The sequence below is a fragment of the Mya arenaria genome, chromosome 10, assembly GCF_026914265.1.
Source record: "Mya arenaria isolate MELC-2E11 chromosome 10, ASM2691426v1".
Taxonomy (NCBI): Eukaryota; Metazoa; Mollusca; class Bivalvia; order Myida; family Myidae; genus Mya; species Mya arenaria.
This window is the reverse complement of record NC_069131.1, coordinates 41,699,706-41,723,986: the sequence shown is the minus strand read 5'-3', so window position 1 is coordinate 41,723,986 and position 24,281 is coordinate 41,699,706. Positions and strand designations below refer to the sequence as shown.

General features: G+C 36.6%; 1 protein-coding gene across 1 annotated transcript in view; it reads right to left on the bottom strand.

The window, feature by feature from the left end:
- LOC128206809 (uncharacterized) overlaps positions 1-22,419 on the bottom strand; it is a 29,635-nt gene extending 7,216 nt beyond the window's left edge. The window contains exons 1-19 of the mRNA XM_052909492.1: positions 22,341-22,419; positions 19,877-20,160; positions 18,591-19,435; positions 17,397-17,483; positions 16,243-16,395; positions 14,257-14,453; positions 13,579-13,660; positions 12,998-13,157; positions 11,567-11,696; positions 8,084-8,190; positions 7,164-7,243; positions 6,486-6,598; positions 4,701-4,877; positions 4,129-4,295; positions 3,598-3,756; positions 2,856-2,997; positions 2,018-2,147; positions 1,136-1,261; positions 126-431 (exon numbers count right to left, since the gene is read on the bottom strand). Of these exons, the coding sequence (XP_052765452.1) occupies positions 126-431; positions 1,136-1,261; positions 2,018-2,147; positions 2,856-2,997; positions 3,598-3,756; positions 4,129-4,295; positions 4,701-4,877; positions 6,486-6,598; positions 7,164-7,243; positions 8,084-8,190; positions 11,567-11,696; positions 12,998-13,157; positions 13,579-13,660; positions 14,257-14,453; positions 16,243-16,395; positions 17,397-17,483; positions 18,591-19,435; positions 19,877-20,156 (3,441 nt within the window). The 5' untranslated portion in view covers positions 20,157-20,160; positions 22,341-22,419. The remainder of the gene's footprint in view (positions 1-125; positions 432-1,135; positions 1,262-2,017; positions 2,148-2,855; positions 2,998-3,597; positions 3,757-4,128; positions 4,296-4,700; positions 4,878-6,485; positions 6,599-7,163; positions 7,244-8,083; positions 8,191-11,566; positions 11,697-12,997; positions 13,158-13,578; positions 13,661-14,256; positions 14,454-16,242; positions 16,396-17,396; positions 17,484-18,590; positions 19,436-19,876; positions 20,161-22,340) is intronic.
- Between the last annotated feature and the right edge of the window lie 1,862 nt (positions 22,420-24,281).

Below are 24,281 nucleotides of genomic sequence, written 5' to 3'. Positions count from 1 at the left end.
TGGACATATCTTTGGGCCATCAGAGCGAAGTTTCTCCTCAATATAAGAATTGTTCCTAGGTCACTTGATGAAATGGTCACTTATTTTTCTATATCATTGTAAAACAAATAGGTTCTCATACTTACATGATACATATCTACGTACTCCATATAATTCAGACAAGGTTTGGATTTTTTTTGTTCTGAACATGTGCATTTATCTGTTTTATCTGGTTGAATAGTTTTTTCACGATTATTTTGTAAGCTCTCTTCTGATTGGCTGCATTCCTTTGTTTGGCCATTTTCCAAAGTCTTCTGTGACTGGCTGATCTTTGGTTGACTATCTGATTGTAAGCTTTTAGTAGATTGGTTCTTTTGACATTTAGCACATATATGAGTTTGATTCAAGTCCTCCTTTGAGTCAAGAAATGTCACATTAGTTTCACATACTTTCTGAAAAGGAAAGGATTACATTTAAGCTTTATTTCTATCAAGAAATGGTGGTAAGAAACATTCTACAGGAAACAATAAACAAAAGAAGAGTGTGTCAGAAAAAAGGACATAATTCAACAAACATTAAAGAGCTTTGGACCTTGCTTAACTTGGCAGTATTGTCTCTGACAACATATGTACATGATTATGTATAGTTTCGTGTGAATACCTGGATATGACCAAAGTTAGTTTTTGCAATGCCAGCACTGATACTAAAGCTTTCACAATACCGCAAATTCTTTTCTTAAAAAGAACACAGATAAGATTATTAAAGTGCAATAAAAGTGTATGAGGTACGACATTGAGATTACTACGGAGGTTACAGTCATCAAAATCAGACTAGGATGAACACGCGCCAATTCTTACAATGATGCTTGGCAACAAAGTTTAGCATGGTGAGAGTGGTCTAGTAGTATAGGTGCCCGCCACTCACCCAAGAAGCCGTGGGTTTGATCTCAACCTAGGGTTATTTCTCAGACTTTCAGAAGGACACCAGTACTTATTTTTTCCCAAGGAACAGACTTCAATGATATAAATCAGCTTTGAACTGTCTTTACAATCAAGCTAAAAATACATTATCAATAAAATCCAGATTTTGAACAAGCCTGGACAGCATTTTTCTAGTGAAGGGCTTTCGGGCTTGTGCTAATTACTTAGTTTATTACCATTCTGAACTTGTATGTCTTTGTGTCTGGAGATGTATACTGCACATCTCTCATAGGTGTGGCAGTTATCCGCCCTTTATTATCACACTGGGCACTCATACACAGCCAGTCAGAGAAGGTGATATCCTGTAAGAAAACATAGGATTAGATCAGTCTTCTTCGAGTGGGAAAGACATAGAAAAATCAGACACATTGAAAGCTCTGATGGGACTTTTAACCAACTAGTATAGTACACTGTAGCGGAAGTTATACATTATACCCACGGAGTACATGGGTCATGTGCAAACAGTGCTGTAATAAATATTGAAAATCTATGCTGGCTGCCAGGGAGAAATACTTTATTAACCTTGCTGTACTGTAAAGCATTAAGAAACATGATCACCATACGCAGATGTCAAATGTTTCTCTCTTATTTCATCAGAGGGCATAACTCAATAATGATTAAATCAAGTGTTATGGGCATTGCAGAACATGTGTATATTGTTGCTGGTAATATGTGACCCAAGTTTCATGTGAATAACGAAACAGTTTTTTGAGTTATGGCCAAGATAGATCTGTTTGCAATCCAAAGCTTTCAACAAAGACACAACAGCTATCAGAATACCATGACTTTTATGTTAAATTTAATTCATAATTAAAATTTGCTGTGTCCTTTCTCTTTTTCGTAATACATACAATGCTTTGGAGTTTTCAATTTTTGCATTTCTTTCGGCTGATGCTTTCCATTGCTCGAGTTTGCGATTAAATTTAATAAAAGTTATGGTTTTAATTTTATCATCATTGCCAACGGCTCAATGAACTGACAAGCTTATTTGTATATTCCATACTTTAAGGATTTTTTTATTCATTGATTTCTACATGTAGTGTCAAACAATCACTCACCCAGATACAGCAGTACAGATTACCAAGGTAGTAGCACAAAATGTCGGGTACTCTTTTCTTCGCCTGCCCTGGGGCGCCTATATACATCAGGGTGTGGCATTCCCGGTAGCGAGCCTTGTTTGTATTCAATCTGTAACATACAATAATAACAAAGTGAACGTACACACTTGAATATAGTAGCACACAAGGTCATATTAATCTGAATCAGACTGTCTGTGAAAAGCAGTGTGTGGGATTCACGGCGGCAAGCACATTAACTCCTCAACACAATAGCCACCTTTTATACAAGAATGGGAATGTTTACACTTTTAGGCAGTACTAGTGTCATAGGATGCTTTGTTTATCAACATAAGACTTCCTCTGTAGCTTTTGGGGATATTATTCCCTCACTCAGGTGGGGGAGAATGGAGAAAATTTCCTGGGGATTTTTTTTCCCACTGGCAGAAATGGTATGTATGAACACATATGGCCACTTAATAATTCAACCAAGTAAACATTCACATTTTACATAATAAGTTTAAGGTTACTTTGTTCACTGTACGGGACCTCCTGGGTACTAGTGATGAACTACCAGTAATTGATATGACTTTGTTTAATTAAAGAATATACTGAATCTAAGTCCATGTGCATAATCTTAGCTTGTCCATTGTTCCATAGTGTGAGTCATTAACTTTTATTATATGATTTTAGCAAAGCTGCAAATATCTGTTGTTAAAATTATGAACAAAGATGATCAATTGACATATTCTGAGGATACTGTACATGTAGAACGATTTAGTTGTATAAGTGGCCATCTGTCACTTACGAGTTAAGAGGTTGTGTCACCATGAAAACTTACGCATAATTGTCATCTGAGGCCAGGAAAACACCCTGCACAAGTCGTGAAGAACAAGATGACATGGCACAGCAATACTCTTCTGTGTACAGCGGGACTTGGGGGTTTTCCACATCCCAGAAGTGGGAATCCAGGCCCTCTGAACCTGAGGAGTGAAATCATAGGAATGCCATTAATTGCTGAAAAAGAAATGACAGAAAAAGGAATGTTACCATTTCTGGTAATAGAAGTTTCAGGATATTTAAAGGCCTAGTTTAATCCTTCTATAAGTGACCCCCTCATCAAAAAAAAAAATGTGTATAGTAAACAACCTCTGTGTATTGATCTTAATCTAATTGCCTAATTGTCTTATCAGATCTCCCATCTTGAGTGTCCTGCTGTAGAGTTTTGTAGGTTTTATAATAGAAATGGACCCGAAATGGCCCTGAGCCAATAAACAAATACACAGGAAATTGGTCCCTACTGTGACATCAGTGCAATTTGTAGGAGATGCACAGCAGGGGATTGTCATGCCAAACATTTCTTAAACTAGGCCTTAAAGACGTAAATGCAAAACATCCTTCTGTTATTAGAGGCTGGCCTTCAGGCTGTAAATGGCATAGTTGTAAATGGAATATACAATGAAGACCCCATCATCGCCTTATCTTCAATTTAAATATCATGTCTTTCTTATTTTATTGAAGTTAACAACAACAGAATATTTAGTTAACCGCTCCAATCTTTTTTCAAACTGCCAAAAACCTACTGGTCACAACAATGTTTGTTAAAGACGCTATCCAGGTGACAGTTCTGACAGGAAATGCGTGAATCTGATGTGTGGCAACAGGAAGTAGCTTTTCTCCCTCCTCACTTGAGAGTTTCAGCAAGGGAGAGCACTCAATGAGATTGAAGATTCTTACACTTCCTGTAGAAGCAAAGAAATAAATTAATTATTAACATGTGACATGAGCATACAGGAAAAATGGTATTTAAATGTCACAATTGGCAGTTGTTATAGCGCTAACTTCTCATCGAGGCATAACAGGTTTGATTCCCAGGACTTTGAGTATGTCATTAGGTCTGATAATTCAGTTTCCTCTGGGTACTCCGGTTCCCCCAACAACTAAACACCTCACTCTCACATAACATCATGAGTTGTGTTATTTTGTGATTTACCTAATTTTGTGATTTAAAGGTATTGGAGTTATAAGTGAAAATGACATAAACTTGCCATAATCCCAATAATAATGTCTGCCATGCTAAAAAGACGACAAACAAAATAAAATGACAAACTAACCATCAGTGTAGCCGGCTAGTATTCTAGGGTGACCTTGACTAGGGTCCCAATCCAGAGCTGTACAAACCAAGCCACAGTTTACTGGTGTTCTGTTGGGTACTAAGGTTAATAATGGCTTCACCTTTAATGTGAGTGGAGTTTCTTGATCAGCTTGTATATCTGGAATGCTACAAAACAAAACAGACAGTTAATTCAGTGCATATATACAATGCTCCCAACATTTCAACGAAAGGAGAAAAATAAAGTGTTTTTTTTTAAATAAAGATGTGGGTAATTTTTCTGCAAACAAATGTACCAAGTTTAATTTCAATACCTTAAATGCTTTTTGAGTTATGGCCTGTGTAATTTCTATGGAAACATATGTACCAAATTTCATTTGAATACCTTAACACTTTTAGGGTTATGGCCATTGTTTAAGTATTTCAATGCCAACAAGGCAGAATCCACAGAGACAGAACCAAGGCCAGTACAATACCAAGGCTTTTTCCTTCAAAAAGCAGAAAAAATGACATAAATTTCAATTGTCAATGTTTATAGCAACATAAAAGAATGGCAACAAAAGTCACACCAACCTAAATATTCTGACAGTTCCATCTGTCATAGAAACAGCTATAAGTCCTATCCTCCTGTAAGTTTCGTCACTGTGACATTTGGACTGCCATACCCCTGTGGGACACCACTTTAGTCCTGTGGCCAGGCCAAAGTCATGAACCAGGGTGTAAAGTTGTCTAGGGGCTGTGCGACTTAGTCTGAAAAAGCAAATTATTTCAATTATGATAGTTAATCTTACTTCCAAGCTCCTGTGGGGCACCACTTTAATCCTGTGACTAGGCCAAAGTCATGAACCTGGGTGTACAGTTGTCTCGGGGCAGTACAACTAAGTCTGAGTAAATAAAAAGAGTTAATCTCATGGCCAAGCTCCTTTAATCTTGTGACTAAGCCAAAGTCATGAACGTGTAGTTGAATGACTGGTGGTGGTGAGACATTGTCGGAAAGAGTTAATTATGTCAATTATAAAAGTAATTTTGAGCTTGAAATTCTGTCTTCCAAGCCCCTGTGGAACAACATTTTAATCCTGTGACCAGTCAGTTGTCTAACAGGGTGTACAGGCCCTCATTTTTCAAAAGTTATTAAAGGGACTGTACACCAGATTGGCATAAAAAAAAATACTTCTGTAAAGAATCTCAGGACAATTATTTAATAAAATGTTCTACTCATTGATATCATAACTGTAAAAAAAAAAAAAAAATGTAAAAAAAAAATTGTGTTGGAGACCGGGTTCGAACCGGTGTCGCCAAAAATTGCAGTCCAGTGTTGTATCCACTGTGCTACGAAGGCTTACCCTAAACAGTTGGAATATTTAATCTATATACCTAACTTGGTAATATCACGTGATAACATCCACTAGCCAATCACGCCTAAGGAATTAATTCTACTAGGTATGAAAACATAGGAAAAAATTGCGAAAAATAAATTAATTGTTAACTATGTGGTACTTCAGTTAGTAAGTTTCAATGCATTGTACACATCGATACCAAGTTTATGTCATTTTTCAAGAATTTTCTTCTTTTTTTTCCGCTGTTTCATCATACTGAGTGCAGCCCCTTTAAGCATAACAAGCTTAAGTAGCTTATTCCATTAAGCCAAATATCTTACTTAAATCATTTTACCACATAAAAATTAGTTCATCATGAATTTCATGAAAAAAAATCCTTAAAAGGTTCAAAATCTCTTACATTCTTGAGTTGTTGGTAAGGGAAGTCCATTCCAGGTGTGAGACACATCAAAAAATCCATTTTTGCAGTTCTGTTCATGCAGGAATGTGTCCAATAGGGGCTTGGAAGTCAAAATGTCAAAACAAAAATAGTGTGCTTAGCTTGATTGCTTTATTAGAGCCTTAATGTCAGACCTATACCGAAAGCAATGAAGTCAATATTTTTCTCTATCAGCAGAAGAATAAAAAAACAAACATATTTTTTACCATACTAAAAGGTATCATGTACATGATGTATTCCATATATGAATCATACTTAACAGAATTAACACAACATCAAAAGTCATTTACCAAAAAATTGACCATACTGTAGGGGTTTAACATGAAAATAGTTTTGGAATGGAAACTGAAGCGAAACGCCATTACTTTTCACAATTTTGAGGACGTTGCTTTTCCTGAAACAGCTGGCAAAACCCAAGAATTAGCGTTTCACAATGTCATAAATTCCTTTATAAACAGAACTGTAAATATATTTATGTGAAAAAGATTTTTATGTGTCTCACACCTGAAATGGAACTCCCTTATCAACAACTGAAGGATGTGGTAGATTCTTATCTATATTCACACAATTTCTAAGACTAACCTCGAATTACATGTGACCCCTGTGCACCATATCTGTATGACACCAGGGCCTGAGTACGTCTTTTCCCCACAAAATCTGGTCTTCGGGTTTGTCTTCCCCACTACAGCAAGTATCTGGAATTTAAAACATGACATGACCATCATTTTGATAACTATCACCTACTCTTATTGTCTTTATTGATTATCTAAAGAATGAAAATGGAAGCTTAGTTTCTACATTTTTGATTTAAAATAGTTTATATTAAGACAATAGCACTGCCTAAATTTGACCAGGCTGTATCTTGATCATACCTATACATTAAAGGATTTTCAAAAAACTTGTCATGAAGGTTCACAATGATGAGGCAGCGCATCGCGCACAAGACCCAGGTCTGTATCTCAAAGACCAAGATTAATAAGTCAAAGGTTGAAATTATCCTAATCCAGACTGTAGCTTAACCATGCATTAAAGGATTTTTTTTAAAAACTTGTTGTGAAGGTTCTCAATGATGAGGCAGCATGTCGCACACAAGACCCAGGTCTGTACCTAATAAGGGCTGTATCTTGACAATGCATTAAAGGATTTAAAAAAAAACTTGTTGTGAAGGTTAACAATGATGACAACAGCTGAACATTTCTTTTCTAAAAATAGACCAGTAGCAAGCTACTACCAAATAGTGATCTGAAACAGACTCCCAACCTGTTCATGCTTGGAGCCGAGTGGCATTGGACACCAGGCCAGTTTCCATACTTCTAAGCCTGTGTAGAAGATCGGAAAACCTGAAAATATAATGTTCTGTCTATGAAAAACTTTTAGAAAATATATTATATGATTAAAACTGCTACCCTAGAACATGCAAGACAAATACAGAAGATAGCTACTGACACTTGTAAACATTGGTTAAATTAATTACTGTTTGGTCTACGTTACATTGAATAAAATCCCAGTTATACTATTAAGCTCTGCTGCATTATGTACTGTTGGACATTTCACTAGGAAAATCTTGTAAACATGAATAAATAATGAGGAAGTTTCAGAATAGGGACCTCTTTGGAATCTAAGCCAATGAAATAACATTGTGTGTCCTTTTGAATATTTACTAACAAAAATCCTCCATGATGTGATGGTTGATGAGTATAGAATTGTAAGACAGTATTTGATTGGAAGAAGAGTTCTCTCCCTTATTCATAAATATTCACGAAGGAGAGACTTTGTGTCAGTAAATTTCCCAACAGTACGGAACTTACATAGTTCTAACAGAATGAAATAATGAGGATATCAACAGTAAACTGTATATTTCTCTATTATGCTTCACATACTCTACAACCAGGGTTTTTATATTTCCATTCCAATGATATCAAAATTGGCTGAAATGTGATTAAACGGAGCATCATAAATTATGACATTTAACAGTTTTGAGATAAAAACAATTTGAAACTCTTTTCTTTACAGCACATTGTAGTTTGTAAAACCATCATTCATTTTAAATAATGAAAAAATTCAGACAATTTTTTTTTCAGACCAATAGTGCTTTAAAATTTTCAGGATATTTTAGGTATTGACAATAAGCTATTACGAAGTACAACATATCATTCTGCAAGCATACAACCAATACCCACCTTCAATAATGCTGCCAGTTCCAGTTTCCAGTTGTGTGTGTTCAGCTTGTTTCCCTACTGTAAAACTAACACTGGTTTGACATATAGGCCGGAAGGGCACGCTTTCACTGAAAAAAAAACTTGCCCAATAAATACATGTAAGAGCCCTGGCCCATTCAAATACTTACTGTTAAATCATTTTTAACACTTATTTTCATTGTATCCAGAGTAGCATTGTCGGCAACCACAGTCCTTTCTTGCGTTACTCTTCATACGTACTGTGTGACAATTGACTGACAAAATCTCGTTTTAATGAATATGCATGGAGATACAACTCTTCTTCCAATGAATTTGCATGATACACTCAAATATTGTTAATAACTTTACAGTGTCAGAAGCCTCTGTGGTATTGACAGTTCAACTCCACCAATTGCCAGAATATTTTTCAACCATAAAGCATCTGGAACTTTGAGGAACCAATGAAATTGCCTCATGAATTATTCATGAATACGAAATTTTTGTAGCCAAATTGCCCACAGTACACAACAAAGCATAGCGTAAGTGTGTATTGGGGGTATCCTACGATGCCTGAGTAGTGACAACCACAAAATTTAATGTCAAATCCTGCTGAAATAACTACTGTTGATACTTGATACACAAAACTGAATATTTTTATAACACAAGAAAATATATTGTTTAAGAATTTATAGTATTTTACAGCATGATTATAGTTCAGTTGATCAAAATTGACATTTCTTGCCACACATTGTTGTATATGTACCTACCCATGTAAATATAGGTTTTTCAACAGCTTTAACATTTTTCACTTTAACTATGATATATTTAAAATGAATTCAATTCTGGCCTATATTTCCACTGATGCCGTTGATGGTGAATATAATCCAAAAGCAAACCTGCTATTGCTGTAGTAAATTATGGTTGCAAGAGAGCTATGGAGCAAATCCCATTCAACGCTTGACTGATGTTCTTTTTTTAGTCAAAAATAACTTCACAAAAATCTTCACAAATATTCACAGCTATGAAAATAACTGCCATACTGTTTGAACACTGTTTTTATGTAACATCCTGGTAAGATGGATAATAAGGCATAAAAAAAATGTTTGTTTTCAGTTTCATGCCCAAAAATGGAGTAGGTTGGTCAGAATATATATTTATTTCTTTTACGCAAATTGTTACTTGGATTTTCTGTGACCAAAAAATATAAATTATATGCTAACAAAATCTATACAATCAGTAAAAGTATCAATGGTATTAAAAGCCAAAAGCACCTAATCTTTAACTTTAACTTTCAAATAAAAGGTTGTTTTTTCAATGCAATAAAAAAGTTAAAGCTGCACTCTCACAGATTTACCATTTTTACACAACTTTTTTATTTTTTGTCTGGGAATGAGCAATTTTTTGCATAAATATCTGCAAACCAGTGATAAAAGACTACTGACAAAAGATCAGGTTGTAGATTTTCATATTTCCATTCTAAAACTAATGTTGTATGGCTTCAACCGTTACTAACAGATTCAGAAAAATGCTTTAAACATCATTTTTTGAACTTCAATATACAAATCTGCCATCAATTTTTTTTCTCAGCAGTCTTAAATGACTGGTTTACATACATTTTCGAACAAATTGGGTCGTTCCACAACAAAAAATAACAAGAGCTGTCACAATATGTGACGAATGCCCCCAAATGTGACATTGACCTACGAACAAGGTCAGTACATGAAAAGTTGATCTTGCCTTTACGTGTCAAATACATATGGCAAGTTATTTTAAATTGCCTCTGAACATAAAAAAATACCACCCATACTTGACAACCTAAACTGTTATGTCCTTATATTCAGAATTCCCCTGTGAATAAACACTTAGTGTATCTTTCACCTTAAAGGTAGGGACATGGGTCTTGCACACGACACGTTGTCTTCGTATGTGGAACACATGTAGCAAGTTTTTTTAAAATCTGTCCATACAAAGGGAAAGCTACAGCCCGGACACGACAACCTATACTCTATGTCCTTATATGCAGCACTCCATTGTGAATTAACACTATGTGTGACCTTGACCTTTGAGGCAGGGACACGGGTCTTGCACGCGACACGTCGTCTTGGTATGTGGAACACATGTGGCAAGTTATTTTAAAATCTGTCCATACAAGAGAAAGTTACAGCCCGGACACGACAACCTATACTTTATGTGCTTATATGCAGCACTCCATTGTGAATAAACACTAAGTGTGACCTTGACCTTTGAGGTAGGGACACGAGTCTTGCACGCCACACGTCGTCTTGGTATGTGGAACACATGTGGCAAGTTATTTTAAAATCTGTCCATACAAGGGAAAGTTACAGCCCGGACACGACAACCTATACTCTATGTCGTTATATGCAGCACTCCATTGTAAATAAACCCTAAGTGTGACCTTGACCTTTGAGGTAGGGACACGGGTTTTGCACGCGACAAGTCTTCTTGGTATGTGGAACACATTTGGCAAGTTATTTTAAAATCTGTCCATACAAGGGAAAGTTACAGCCCGGACACGACAACCTATACTCTATGTCCTTATATGCAGCACTCCATTGTAAATAAACACTTAAGTGTGACCTTGACCTTTGAGGTAGGGACACGGGTCTTGCACGCGACACGTCGTCTTGGTATGTGGAACACATGTGGCAAGTTATTTTAAAATCTGTCCATACAAGAGAAAGTTACAGCCCGGACAAGACAACCTATACTCTATGTCCTTATATGCAGCACTCCATTGTGAATAAACACTAAGTGTGACCTTGACCTTTGAGGTAGGGACACGGGTCTTGCACGCGACACGTCGTCTTGGTATGTGGAACACATGTGGCAAGTTATTTTAAAATCTGTCCATACAAGGGAAAGTTACAGCCCGGACACGACAACCTGTACTCTATGTCCTTATATGCAGCACTCCATTGTGAATAAACACTAAGTGTGACCTTGACCTTTGAGGTAGAGACACGGGTCTTGCACGCGACACGTCGTCTTGGTATGTGGTACACATGTGGCAAGTTATTTTAAAATCTGTCCATACAAGAGAAAGTTACAGCCCGGACACGACAACCTATACTCTATGTCCTTATATGCAGCACTCCATTGTGAATAAACACTAAGTGTGACCTTGACCTTTGAGGTAGGGACACGAGTCTTGCACGCCACACGTCCTCTTGGTATGTGGAACACATGTGGCAAGTTATTTTAAAATCTGTCCATACAAGGGAAAGTTACAGAGCCGGACGGACGGACGGACGGACGGTGCGATTTTAATATGCCCACCTTCGGGGGCATAAAAAAGTTGTCAAAACGGTCAATCTGTGAGAGTGCAGCTTTAAGTGTTGGGAAAAGAAATAGACTAGATCAGGAAACCAGAAACAATTTTTACACTTTTACGCAGAAAACAGATTCAAGGACTTGCAACACTAAACATCCCCATATCACAATTTACAAAATTAAACAGACTCTTACCTCTCAGATAAGGGCTGAAAGAGGGTCTTGTGAGGTAGAAATTGAGGGAAGAGGTCCTTTTTGTTGAATTTCTTCATATTCTCCAGGGTTGGAGCATAAAAGCGAAGCTTGAAACAGTCCAGGTTCACAGCTGGTGACAAAAACACAAGTTCTTTTTTTATTTATTAGACAAAGGTGCATAATTCAATTGTTATTTAAGCCAGAATTATGAGCCTTCTGAGCATGTGTGCATTGTGCCTGGCAAAATGTGTACCAAGTCTCATTAGTATAAAATGGCCATGTTAAAGTGTTGGCACAATGACACAAAGGCTAAGACAATACTTCTGTTTCAGAAAACAGACTAGCTAAAAATAATTCAATGAAGTATACATTTCATACTTAGAATTTCCAAAATGGGGCTCAAACCCGCAAACCTGTAGACCTTATTGACTGAGCTAGCCGGGAAAACCCTTAAAAGATTGCATATCTGACCATAAAATGCTGACACCATTCCACAAGACTGCATTGCGAAACATCAGAAAAATACATAATACACCCCAATTAATATTAAAGTTCAAACAATTCTGTAAAAATCACCAAAAATAATGAGACGGTATTCTAACTATTAAAAGAGATGGTTAGACTTTAAACCATCATTTCAATAACAAGAGCTGTCACAGAGACAGCGCGCTCTACTATTTCGCCACTTTTCAATGTAAGGATTGAAAAGTTTTGGCGAAACATGCATGGTTCACTGTTAGAATAGATTTCAATGCAATACATGATGTGCTGAGATATTAACATAAATATGGTTATATGGAAAATTTTGACAAGAATTTTTAAGTCTAATAATAAAGGGCCATTATTTGAACAAAACAGTTATCTAACTTGGTTATTCACTTACACTGGATGGTTGAATACCATTGTAAAAAGTCTCAACGCAATACATCAAGTAGTTGCTGAGATATTAACCTATGTGTGATTACACGCAAAACCTTAACCAGAATTTCAAAGCAAATAAGGCCTATTTTTTGCATGAAATGCAATCTAGAGTTATCTAACTTGGTTAATTAAGTAGGTTGGATGATTGAGTACCATTGTATAAAGTCTCAATGCAATACCTAAAGTTGTTGCTGAGATATTAACCTATGTGTGCTTGCACGCAAAACCTTAACCAGAATTTTTAAGTCGAATAATAAAGGGCAATAAATTGCATTTAATTCAAACTAGAGTTATCTTACTTGGTTAATTAAGTAGGTTGGATGGTTGAGAACCATTGTATCAAGTCTCAATGCAATACCTTAAGTTGTTGCTGAGATATTAACCTATGTGTGCTTGCACGCAAAACCTTAACCAAGGTGTGACGCCAACGCAGACGCCGAAGCTTGGGTTGAGTAGTATAGCTCTCCATATTCTTCGAATAGTCGAGCTGAAAACAGAATTCCCACTTACTCAAACTGTAGCCTTTTCCATGTGCATACACGATTTTGTTACCACCCCCTTCATCTTCCTCATCATCCTCACCAGCGTCATCTTCATCATTGCTAACATCTTCATCCACTTCAAACTCTTCAGCATCATCATCACTTTCATCTGCATCTTCCAGCTTAACCTGTACATTAACATCAGATAATTTTCATTTATTTTAATAAGTTTTTAAAACAAAACTTTTTTTTTCCAAACAAAAATCAACATATAGATTTAAATTGCAGCTATGTATGTACAGTTCATCACATTTTTCCAAGGCCAAATGTTTGCCAAGGAAATCTATTTGGGCAAAGGATTTATGAAAAGGGACACCAGTGATGAGAAGCTAAATCATTTTTTCTCTGGCTACTTGCAAAGTTTTCATATCTGACAAACTTTTTTGCCAGGTTTTGAGTTTGACTTTTCCACAAACTTTGGTATTAACAATTCTATGGTGTCAAGAATTGCTTCACTATCCAAGACACAAAATATGAACCTGATTTTTTAATTCAAGCAAAAATAAAACCATGAAGCTATTATAACTCCATAAGGAAATCCCTATATACCTCTGGATCATCAACATCAGAAACATCGCTGTCTCTACTGGGTTGCATATCTTTGGAAATGTCGGCAACCATTTTCTCTGCTCTGAAAAATGGGATAATGGAAACTTTTGCAAAAGTGTTTGATTAAGGCCTTGTTATGAACTTCTTTATTCTAACGATTGTGAAGAAAGTCATATTAACTTATATTAAGTCACTCTCGTTGGCACTATGTTGCAGAAGGCTGTGGTCTTGTGTTGTTTAGGGAAACACGTGGACCCAGAGAAAACCCACTTGTCTGGTTTGGTGACCACAAACCAAAATCAAATGCACCCAGGCCGTGAATCAAACAAAGGTCCCCTTGTCGAGAAGCAAGTGCACTTACAACTGCCATAGCTAGACAACTATAAATATAACCTTAATTATAGAATGTTGTATCTTACCGTACATTCAATGTTTGGCCCAAATATGAGTTAAGGATGAAAATAAATACCGTAATGATTTATATATCATGGATGTATTCCTAGTCAACCATGCACAGCAAAGCAAATGAAAATATAACTTTACATAAGTGAGGGCATATAAAGACTGTCTTTTAAGAAGTTATAAAATTGTTTTACATCAGAAACCCTTATTAAAAGGACTCCTTCAAACAATCTGTGAGTGAAACCCTATAAAAGGCATCAACTAAACAAGACTCACTTTTTAGCTGCTTTCCTCTTCTTCCGACCCCCTGGAGTGACCTCTTTATTGACATCTTCATCAAGCTTACTCTTATCTTCTACAGGGGCATCAATTTCCTGGATTTCTCTCAAGGCCGGGCAGGTATTAATATGAACTTGCTTCCACATCAGCTTAAGATCGTCTTTGTTGCAGTGTTCGCATGTGTACGTCAAGTGCTATCAATAAACATGTGCAGGTCAAATGCTATCAATAAACATGTGTACGTCAAGTTCTATCAATAAACATGTGTACGTCAAGTGCTATCAATAAACATGTGCAGGTCAAATGCTATCAATAAACATGTGTACGTCAAGTGCTATCAATAAACATGTGCAGGTCAAATGCTATCAATAAACATGTGTACGTCAAGTGCTATCAATAAACATGTGCAGGTCAAATGCTATCAATGAATAATGTGTCGGTAATTTTCTGTAGATAAATAAGTGTTGGAAAAACTCTGCCAATGAACGACATTAATTCAAATCCTGCCAATCCATTAAACATGTGTACATTAAATTCTGCCAATGATATGTGTACATAATATTTTGCCATTAAAAATGTATTTAAGTAAAATTCTGTCAAAAAACATGTGCAAGTAATATTCTGCCAAATCTTGCGTATGTTATATTCTGTCAAAACATGTGACCTGTAACAAATTATTCCAATAAACATGTTTAGTTGATATTCTGCTAATACATGTTCAAGACAAATTTGGTCAATAGATATGTGTACCGTAGGTAAAAAAACTGCCCAAAACAATGCATTCTATAGTTTGGTGAAGTAAAAACCATATGCGGTGCTGCTTATAGTAGTGTGTAGTACTAGACCTACCTCCCTACCACACCATATGCGGTGCAGCTTATAGAAGTGTGTAGTACTAGACCTACCTCCCTACCACACCATATGCGGTGCTGCTTATAGTAGTGTGTAGTACTAGACCTACCTCCCTACCACACCATATGCGGTGCTGCTTATAGTAGTGTGTAGTACTAGACCTACCTCCCTACCACACCATATGCGGTGCTGCTTATAGTAGTGTGTAGTACTAGACCTACCTCCCTACCACACCATATGCGGTGCAGCTTATAGAAGTGTGTAGTACTAGACCTACCTCCCTACCACACCATATGCGGTGCTGCTTATAGTAGTGTGTAGTACTAGACCTACCTCCCTACCACACCATATGCGGTGCTGCTTATAGTAGTGTGTAGTACTAGACCTACCTCCCTACCACACCATATGCGGTGCTGCTTATAGTAGTGTGTAGTACTAGACCTACCTCCCTACCACACCATATGCGGTGCTGCTTATAGTAGTGTGTAGTACTAGACCTACCTCCCTACCACACCATATGCGGTGCTGCTTATAGTAGTGTGTAGTACTAGACCTACCTCCCTACCACACCATATGCGGTGCTGCTTATAGTAGTGTGTAGTACTAGACCTACCTCCCTACCACACCATATGCGGTGCAGCTTATAGAAGTGTGAATAAACCATATGCGGTGCTTCTTATAGTAGTGTGTAGTACTAGACCTACCTCCCTACCACACCATATGCGGTGCTGCTTATAGTAGTGTGTAGTACTAGACCTACCTCCCTACCACACCATATGCGGTGCTGCTTATAGTAGTGTGTAGTACTAGACCTACCTCCCTACCACACCATATGCGGTGCAGCTTATAGAAGTGTGTATAAACCATATGCGGTGCTGCTTATAGTAGTGTGTAGTACTAGACCTACCTCCCTACCACACCATATGCGGTGCAGCTTATAGTAGTGTGTAGTACTAGACCTACCTCCCTACCACACCATATGCTGTGCTGCTTATAGTAGTGTGTAGTACAAGACCTACCTCCCTACCACACCATATGCGGTGCAGCTTATAGAAGTGTGTATTACCAGACCTACCTCACTACCACACCATATGTGGTGCTGCTTATAGTAGTGTGTAGTACTAGACCTACCTCCCTACCACACCATATGCGATGCTGCTTATAGTAGTGTGGGAATCTTGTGGTTTTCCCGCAGTCTTTACATTCCAGGACTTTGCGGTGCTTTAAAATGTTCATCAGTTCACCATGGGTTTCTGAACTGCCATCCATGTTAGCAATGGTCCACTAAAGAAAGCAAAAATGTTATATATATCATACACAAAAAGCACAAATCACAATTGTTGGATGAAGTAATTTTAACAGTCAGTTACGGTACCATGTTGTCAAGGTTACTGTGTAATGAGTAGCAAGATTATCTTGAAATAACATTGTACTTTATCTGAACACTACTATTTGCATGGTTGCTTGCTCTGTCTCCTGGTCGCCATTTTAGTATTAGAATTAATGCCTAAAAGAAAAAAAAGATAAAGATTCTTCAAAATGGTTCTAATTACATGTTAACTTAGTTATCCATATAAGTGAACTTGCACATCATATGAACCTTCATGCAAAATATGCTTTAATTCCATATTCCCCTCTGTTGACATAACATCATTATAACAAGTTTAAGTGTGCAATGATAAAATAATATCAGACAACAAAACACAGAGTGTGCTTCTATGTGACTTCTTAACTTCTAAATGAAAATACCCCCTCACCCTAATCTAAATGCAGTACTAATGATGGTAGACCTTATATTTTCTTATTCTGTGTTTAATTATACATTAACACAAATATGTGATCACTTCCATCAAGCTCATACAACAACACGTAAATCAGGCATTTTTTTCCTTCGACAAACTACATGACCTTGATTATTTAAATTTTACAGCATTTTTTCTTCACCACTTGCAAATGGGGCCAGGGCCTCTCTGATTGAGAAAGATGGGTCTTAACAGTAAAATTTCAGAATTTTAATTTTACCTAGAAACAAACAAGAATGCTATAAAAATATACAGAAAAGCAAAAAGAATGTGATTATGTTTGTTTCTTTAAGAATATACCATTTCTTCTATACAAAATAAGAGAAATCAAAATAAATAAATATAAACAAAACCTGATGTTTCAAAACAGTTGTATGAAATTTCAATATAAATGGGGGAAAAAAGGTACGGTACACATTTAATCCTTGCGAATGGGGCCAAACCGTGTCTATAAATTGGTCAAATAAAAACACACGGTCTTACCCAAAGATGGTGGACTCTGGCAGAGTGAGACTCCATGGCGGACTTTATCCCTTCATATTCACAATGTCTACACTGGTACGGGGCAGCCTGGAAATGTAATTGACCGCAATGTTAAAATTTGACACCTGGTGACCTTGGATAACTTCTGCATTTATTGTAATGGTATAAGAAGCCTGTTGATTACCAATTTTGGAGAGAAAAATGTTGAAACTACATTACATATTAAATTATGACAGTGTATGTTTTTGATCTTTAATTCAATTTCATATAAAAAATTGGACGTGAAATTACAAGATTTGCAATGGAAAGCTTGTTTAAAGTAATTATTCATTCATTTTAGGATGTTTCCAAAATCAGCTGATGCCAGTATACTGGATCCCTTGATATCCAAAATTTCACACTAAAAACAATTAAAATTATAACATAGTCTGTTACCAATGGTCTATCATAAAGAGATATTCAGTTTGCAATGGCTTGATCAAGAGTATTGTTTGTCAACAGCACACAAACTTATGGTGACCGTAGCTGCTTTTTCATGGTCTCTATTCAACGAAGAAATTCATGGTTTTATATTCTGTCATCTTCTTTATAACTTAAAATAATTGTCATCTGTCATCACTGCAAAATTTGCAAAACAATTTGAAAAAGTCTTACAAGCAGGTGAGATGTTTAGTGGTATAGGTGTCTGCCTCTCACCAAATACTTTGTTGGTTTGATCCCTACCAGGGGAACTTTCCCATGGCCTTTAAAATGGACACCTAATTTCCACCAAGATTATGGAATTGTGAGTGATACACAACAGCTTCAGCTGTCTTCACAATCAAGTTAAGGCATCAAACATAATTTGTTTGTTTCCAGTTTCATGCCCCTCCCCCATCCCCTCTCCCCCCCAAAAAGGGTCGGGAAATCTTTTTCTTTTTTAATTAGGCAAATTGTTCCTTAAAAATTTTGTTATCAAAAACAATAAATTATATGCAGCAATGCTTAAGAACATCGATACGATCTGTATAAGCATCATTGGTATTGTTCAAAGCCCAAAACACTTCATTTTTAACTTCAAGTGGATAAAATCAACAAATGAAAAAAAAAAATTCTCAAGGCGATAAAAAGGTGAAGGTCCAGAAACCGGAAACAAACATTATTTTTTACGCCTTATTAAAAAAAAATTGTAAATTGAAGAGTTACAAATTGTACCTGCGTCTGCTCGGCCTTGGTTTTTTTCTTTCCAGTCCCCGAAGTTTTCTTTGCTGATTGATCACCATCTTCAGCACCATCAAGAGTTTTGGTATTGTCCAAACCTTCACCAACTGCAGATGCATTAGTTTTGACTTTATCCTCTTTGTTAGTAACTGATGAATCATTCATTGCTGCCTTTCTTTTTCTCCCTCTAGAGCTGGTATTTGCCTTGTCACCTAGTGTACTATTAAGACTTGTGTCCTTCAGTGACTCATCTCCAAAGTTTTGACTAGAATCTCCATCATTCTGATGTTCAGCTTTTCTCTTTCTGCCTCTCCTCTTCATTCCAGTGTCAACAGCATCAGTCTTAGATGCTTCACTATTTGCGTCCCTTACTTCATCTACACCTGCAGAGTTTACTACTGCATAATTCACTACTTTCCTTTTTCTTCCTCTTTTACTTTCACTTACATTATGAACTGAGGGAGTGGTGTTTTCTGTTATGCTAGCATCATTTTCACCCTCTATACTTTTGTCTCCATTCAAAGACTTTCTTTTTCTCCCTCGTTTCTTTCCAGTTGGACTTACTTTTACTTCAACTAATTCAGCTTCTACCTTTTCTTGATCTTGAAAACTATTATTAATTACATTTGCATTACCAACCTCTTCATTAGTCTTAGTCACTCCTGATTTCTTTCTACCACTAGACTTTTTCTTAGCAACACTCTTTGCTTCCGTTAAAGCTGGTTCTGTTTCAGACCCTTGTTCTATTTTATCACTTTTATCTTGCCCATGTTCATTGTTTTCATCTTTTTCTTCAACTCTTCTTTCATCTTCTACATCTTGAATTTCACTTCCTGCATCTGTAATAGAGTTTACAGTTTTAATTATACTAGTACTACTTTTGACCTCTGCAGCTGTTGAAGAGATCTTGCATGCATTACTTTTTATTTGGTTATGAATGTGATCATTGCCAACTTTCTGAACCTGCAATGTGTAAGGTATCAGTATCTTATTTCCCTGTTGTCTCTGCTTCCTTACACTTTCAACTGCATTTTTCAATGCAGTTCGCTCTGTACTAATGCTATCAGAAATTTCAGATAAAGTACCATTACAGGAACTATTTTTTTGAGATGTTTCTAACCTAACTGTTTTATCAGCATCTTTTCTCTGAGCCTGCGAATCACTATCATCTACACTATTGTTTTCATCTACAATGCTAACATTACTAGAATAAGATTCATCTATCTCTTGATGATTGCCACCAGCATCTGAGAACTTAAATGATGCATTGATTAAGTTACCTTTCTTTTGACCATTTCCTAACTGTCCTTTTTTATCACTCTCCTGAACTTCCAAATTCTTCCATTGCCTTGGCTTTCGCTCTCTCTTGGAGTACGACTTGCTGCATGGTGTAACCTTGTCATTATCAATTACATCTGATATGTCCTTAACAGGAGTTGCCTCAATTGAATCTCTTTCAAGCTGAGAAGCTATTTTAGGGATTGGAGAAATTGGAATGGCTTTTGGTGTTCCCTTGCTTCTTCTAGTACGGGTTCTAACTGTTGGTGTTGAAGTCTCCATTGTGCTGAAAAAGAATGTCAAAATCCTTACTGGCTTAGACTATCAGTATGAATCTGTTTTTTTATATTGTTAGCGTTATGATTGTCAGTGTCATCATGTATTTGCAAGTTAAGCAAAATAAAACTATGTTTCATGCTTAACCCCCCTGTAATGCTTTGTTTACATTCTGCTTGAAGTTGGGGAAGCAGTAGTCCACCTAAATGGACGTCACCAAGTCTTTTGATGATTTTTTTACTATGGCAGATTTGAGACAGGGATTCATATTAAGAAATGTCAAAATAATAAAAGAGATTCCCTGATCGCTCATTATTGTAGCTAGTGAAAGCATGTGCACGTCAAAGACGTCAATGGAGCTGTAAACTGTTTTGCATGATAACCAGTAAAATATAAAATAATAATGAGATATTTTTTCTATTAGTTTGCTTTAATCAATTTTAGTTGGTATGTTATAGTATTTAAGAGACAGTTTAGGACATTGTCTAATCTATTTTACATATATATAGACAACTGTCGTTGGTCATCTAAAAATCATGGCAGATTTTTATTTCTTTTGTTTTTTCTTTGCCATACAATACAAACCTTGACAATTAACATGTAAAATTAAGGCAATAAATGTATGTGTCAGATCAAACATACTTAATCTGTGTTTTTAATCATTTATTGTTGTTAGAAATCAATTGTACTGAATATTTGGGATGAAAGTCGTTGACAAGTGCATATAAGCTCAGGACAAGTATTGTTTGCCCGATTGGACAAGTGGATTGAAAAGTTAATGTTGAACCCAGGGAATAATGACGGATTAATGTAACCCCATGGACTAACTCAGGCAACTGCTGTATGATGATAATGCACCAGTCAATTGTAACCACAGCCCCCCCAGGTCTGGGGACATACCGCGGATAGCCGGGGAAATGGGCCGTGTTTTTACTTCCCAGGTGGCCCCGAGGTGCCGGGTGAATGTGTAGTCATTCTAAAATGCCGTCCAGGCTTTTTTTTAATGATGGTTAGCCTGGACCCGGCTAACCATCATAAAAAAAAAGCCTGGACGGTGCTTTTGTCTTCCCGCCAAACATAGCGAGGAATGGGCCTTACCTAGAGTGAGGGGGCATTTGGCGGGGGTTTCATCCGCAGTTCGTCCCCGCATGGGGGTGCATTTGCCCGGGCTTGGCTGGACCAAAAGTCAAAGACCCCGCTATTCCCCAGACCTGGGGGGGGCCTAGTTCTGGCTTCCATAACTTTAATGTTGATATTTATTTTTTTGATGTTTACAACGCATTAAAGTTATGGCGTAACCCCCATAGTAAAGTCAACCAGAATCAATTAACTGTGATGATGCAATGCAATCACATGACCATGATGACGTCGATGGATTCTATTTATAGCATCGGATTCACATTGTTCATTTAGTTGAATCCAATTGCAGTAAGGCTGTAAATACCTTTTGATAAGTAAAAACAATTTATTTATTCCAAATTTGTTATTAGTTATTTATTAATTATTCGAAATAGAAAAAATAACAGCAAAATAAACACTAGGTCACATGGGTATTTTCTGAAAATCTTGGTGTCACGTGATTAAATTTGAACACAACTATGACCTAGATAAGGAATGCTTGTAATAGGATTTATTAAAATGCTACATCAACTATCTTTAAAGCGTTTTTTGGTTTTGAAAATGAGTTTGTGAACTACATTTTACGTCATTAACCTATGGATACAGCTATTTTGTCTGTACAATGCATACAAGTGAAATAACAGCGTGACATAAAAATGTCACGAATTCTGGTAGGGTTTGGATACGGCGTTCTCTTCAGCGAACACATCCAAAAAGGTAATATATAACGTGTTTGCTGAAGTTCTTTAGCTAGGGGGGGCCGTGGTCACAATTGACTGGTGCATATTGATCCGTCTTACTGCAAGTTAGTTTCAGTCAGTTCAGCTGCACTACAGAAACAACGTAATGTCCAACATCTATCAAAACAGGAAACATTAACCGAAGTGACTGACAATAAATGAAATTAAATAACTGAACAAATTAAAAAAATATGATGCAAACATCAGAAATACACATTTATCAACATTTTTTGTTTTCACTATTAAATGTCACTGAGTTTAATAACTTCATCAATGTAATGGGCTATATTTCACAAAAGTGATAAAATGTCAAACATAGTGAACATTTTACCAACAAAAGTTGCATGTACTGCAGTTTGCGGGACTCGAACCAACACCACGAATATCTAGGTAACTTCCGGGAGGGGAAAACAAATTATTTCAATCCGTATCAACATTTTGGTTACAAAACACTAATACTTCTGTAATTATTGGTTAAACTCTTTGCAGCGGTTACTTCCCTTTAAAGTGAAAAAGCGATACAAGATACAAGGATCTTTATTTAAAGTTTGGTATATGTTAACAAGAAACATAAGCTCGATGAACTATTTTCCGAGATGAATGAAAAACATACTAAACATATCAAAACTTAACAATGAGCTAGCGACCTGGAAATAAAAGCATATGCATTTTAGTTCAAAATGACCAAATATTGGAACAAGTATTTTTAAAAGCCGTTCTTTGTTATATTCATGCATATCATTACAAAAAGTAGTTGGATTAAAACATTGAAAACAGTGATAACATTAACAAGTTTTCCCGGCTGTATGGGAAATCCACACGCGCACGGTACTGCTAGTTGACGTACCACTGTAAAATGGTTTAATAGTTTTTTCAAAAGTATAACTTAAAGGATACTCGTATACATTTAAAGAGCAAACTTGTAAAAAACATTATATACATGGGAATAACAGCATGGTACTTTGATGTGTATTGGTAAAATGTTATTATTAATCTAGCTAGATAGGAAAAGTCTCTGGAAAGTATTGCTTAGAGAAGGTATTATGTTTATCATGTACAGTTAAACCCCGTTGGCTCGAACTCGCTTGGCTCGATTTCCTTGTTCGCTTGAACTGGATGTAAAGGGCCGATTTCTTTCAATTGAATGTAAGCAATCTCGCTTGGCTCGAATTTTCCGAGGCTCGAGGTATTTTCGCATGTCCCGTGATGTGAGTTCGAGCCAACGGGGTTCGACTGTAGTTTAACTACTACTAGATTTTGCTGATATTATCAGAAACAGTAGCGCGCAAAGGCATTGTTTAGCCCATAATTGGGTCAATCCCTACCTACAGGTAACCATCCAAACCTCTGCCCGGCCACTGTCCTGTCAATAGCAGCACCTACCACTGTGTAAGAATGTAAATTGAAAATGCCAAGTCGAAACACCTAAACAAAATACTTGCCGAAAAAAACCACAAGTAGTTGTATGTGTTCGACATATGTTATATATTAATTTGAAACAATCAAAATAGTAATTATCCATTGTTATTTAAATTGATTATATGTTATCTTTATTCAAAATGTCCGCTGAAATATTTTCTGGTAATTGAATGCCATAACTTGTCCAGTGGGTGTAGACCATCTCACTGAAAACAAAACTCAAGGGTTCATTTGATTTACTCTTTGACAAGCCTTGTAGCTGTAAGAGAAATATGCGCATATTTTCGGCAGACTGGATCAACTCACAGTCGTTTTGTTCCATTGTTTAAAAACCATATACACTCGACGATACGGATGACAACATTTTTCTCACCACAAAGTCGGATGTGTTGAAGTGGTATCGGTGTCCGATTCTCATCTAATTCGTCACCGGTTCGAGATCCACAAGTTTTTTTTTGTTTTGTTTTTTGTTGTTGTTGTTTGTTTTTGTTTTTTTTGTTGTTGTTTTTTTTTTTTGGGGGGGGGGGGGGGGCTTGGGGGTCTTAAATTCCGAGCCACCAGTATTGGGCCCGTAGTTCAAAGACTTTTTCAAGAAATAAGAATTTCTTCAGAACATGTAAGGATAACACCTTTTGCTGTTAGACGCATCTGCGTTGACATCAGTATACATCGTACCTTTTATATACACGGATGCTTTTTTTAAGTCATCGCTCAATTTAAAGACAACAACACATCCTCAAGCACAATTTTGAAACGAATCGTTTTTATTTAACAGAACAACGAACCAATACCAATAAACGTTATAGGTCCGTAATAGAACTAATCAAATCCCTTTCTTATAAGTTCGGCCTCT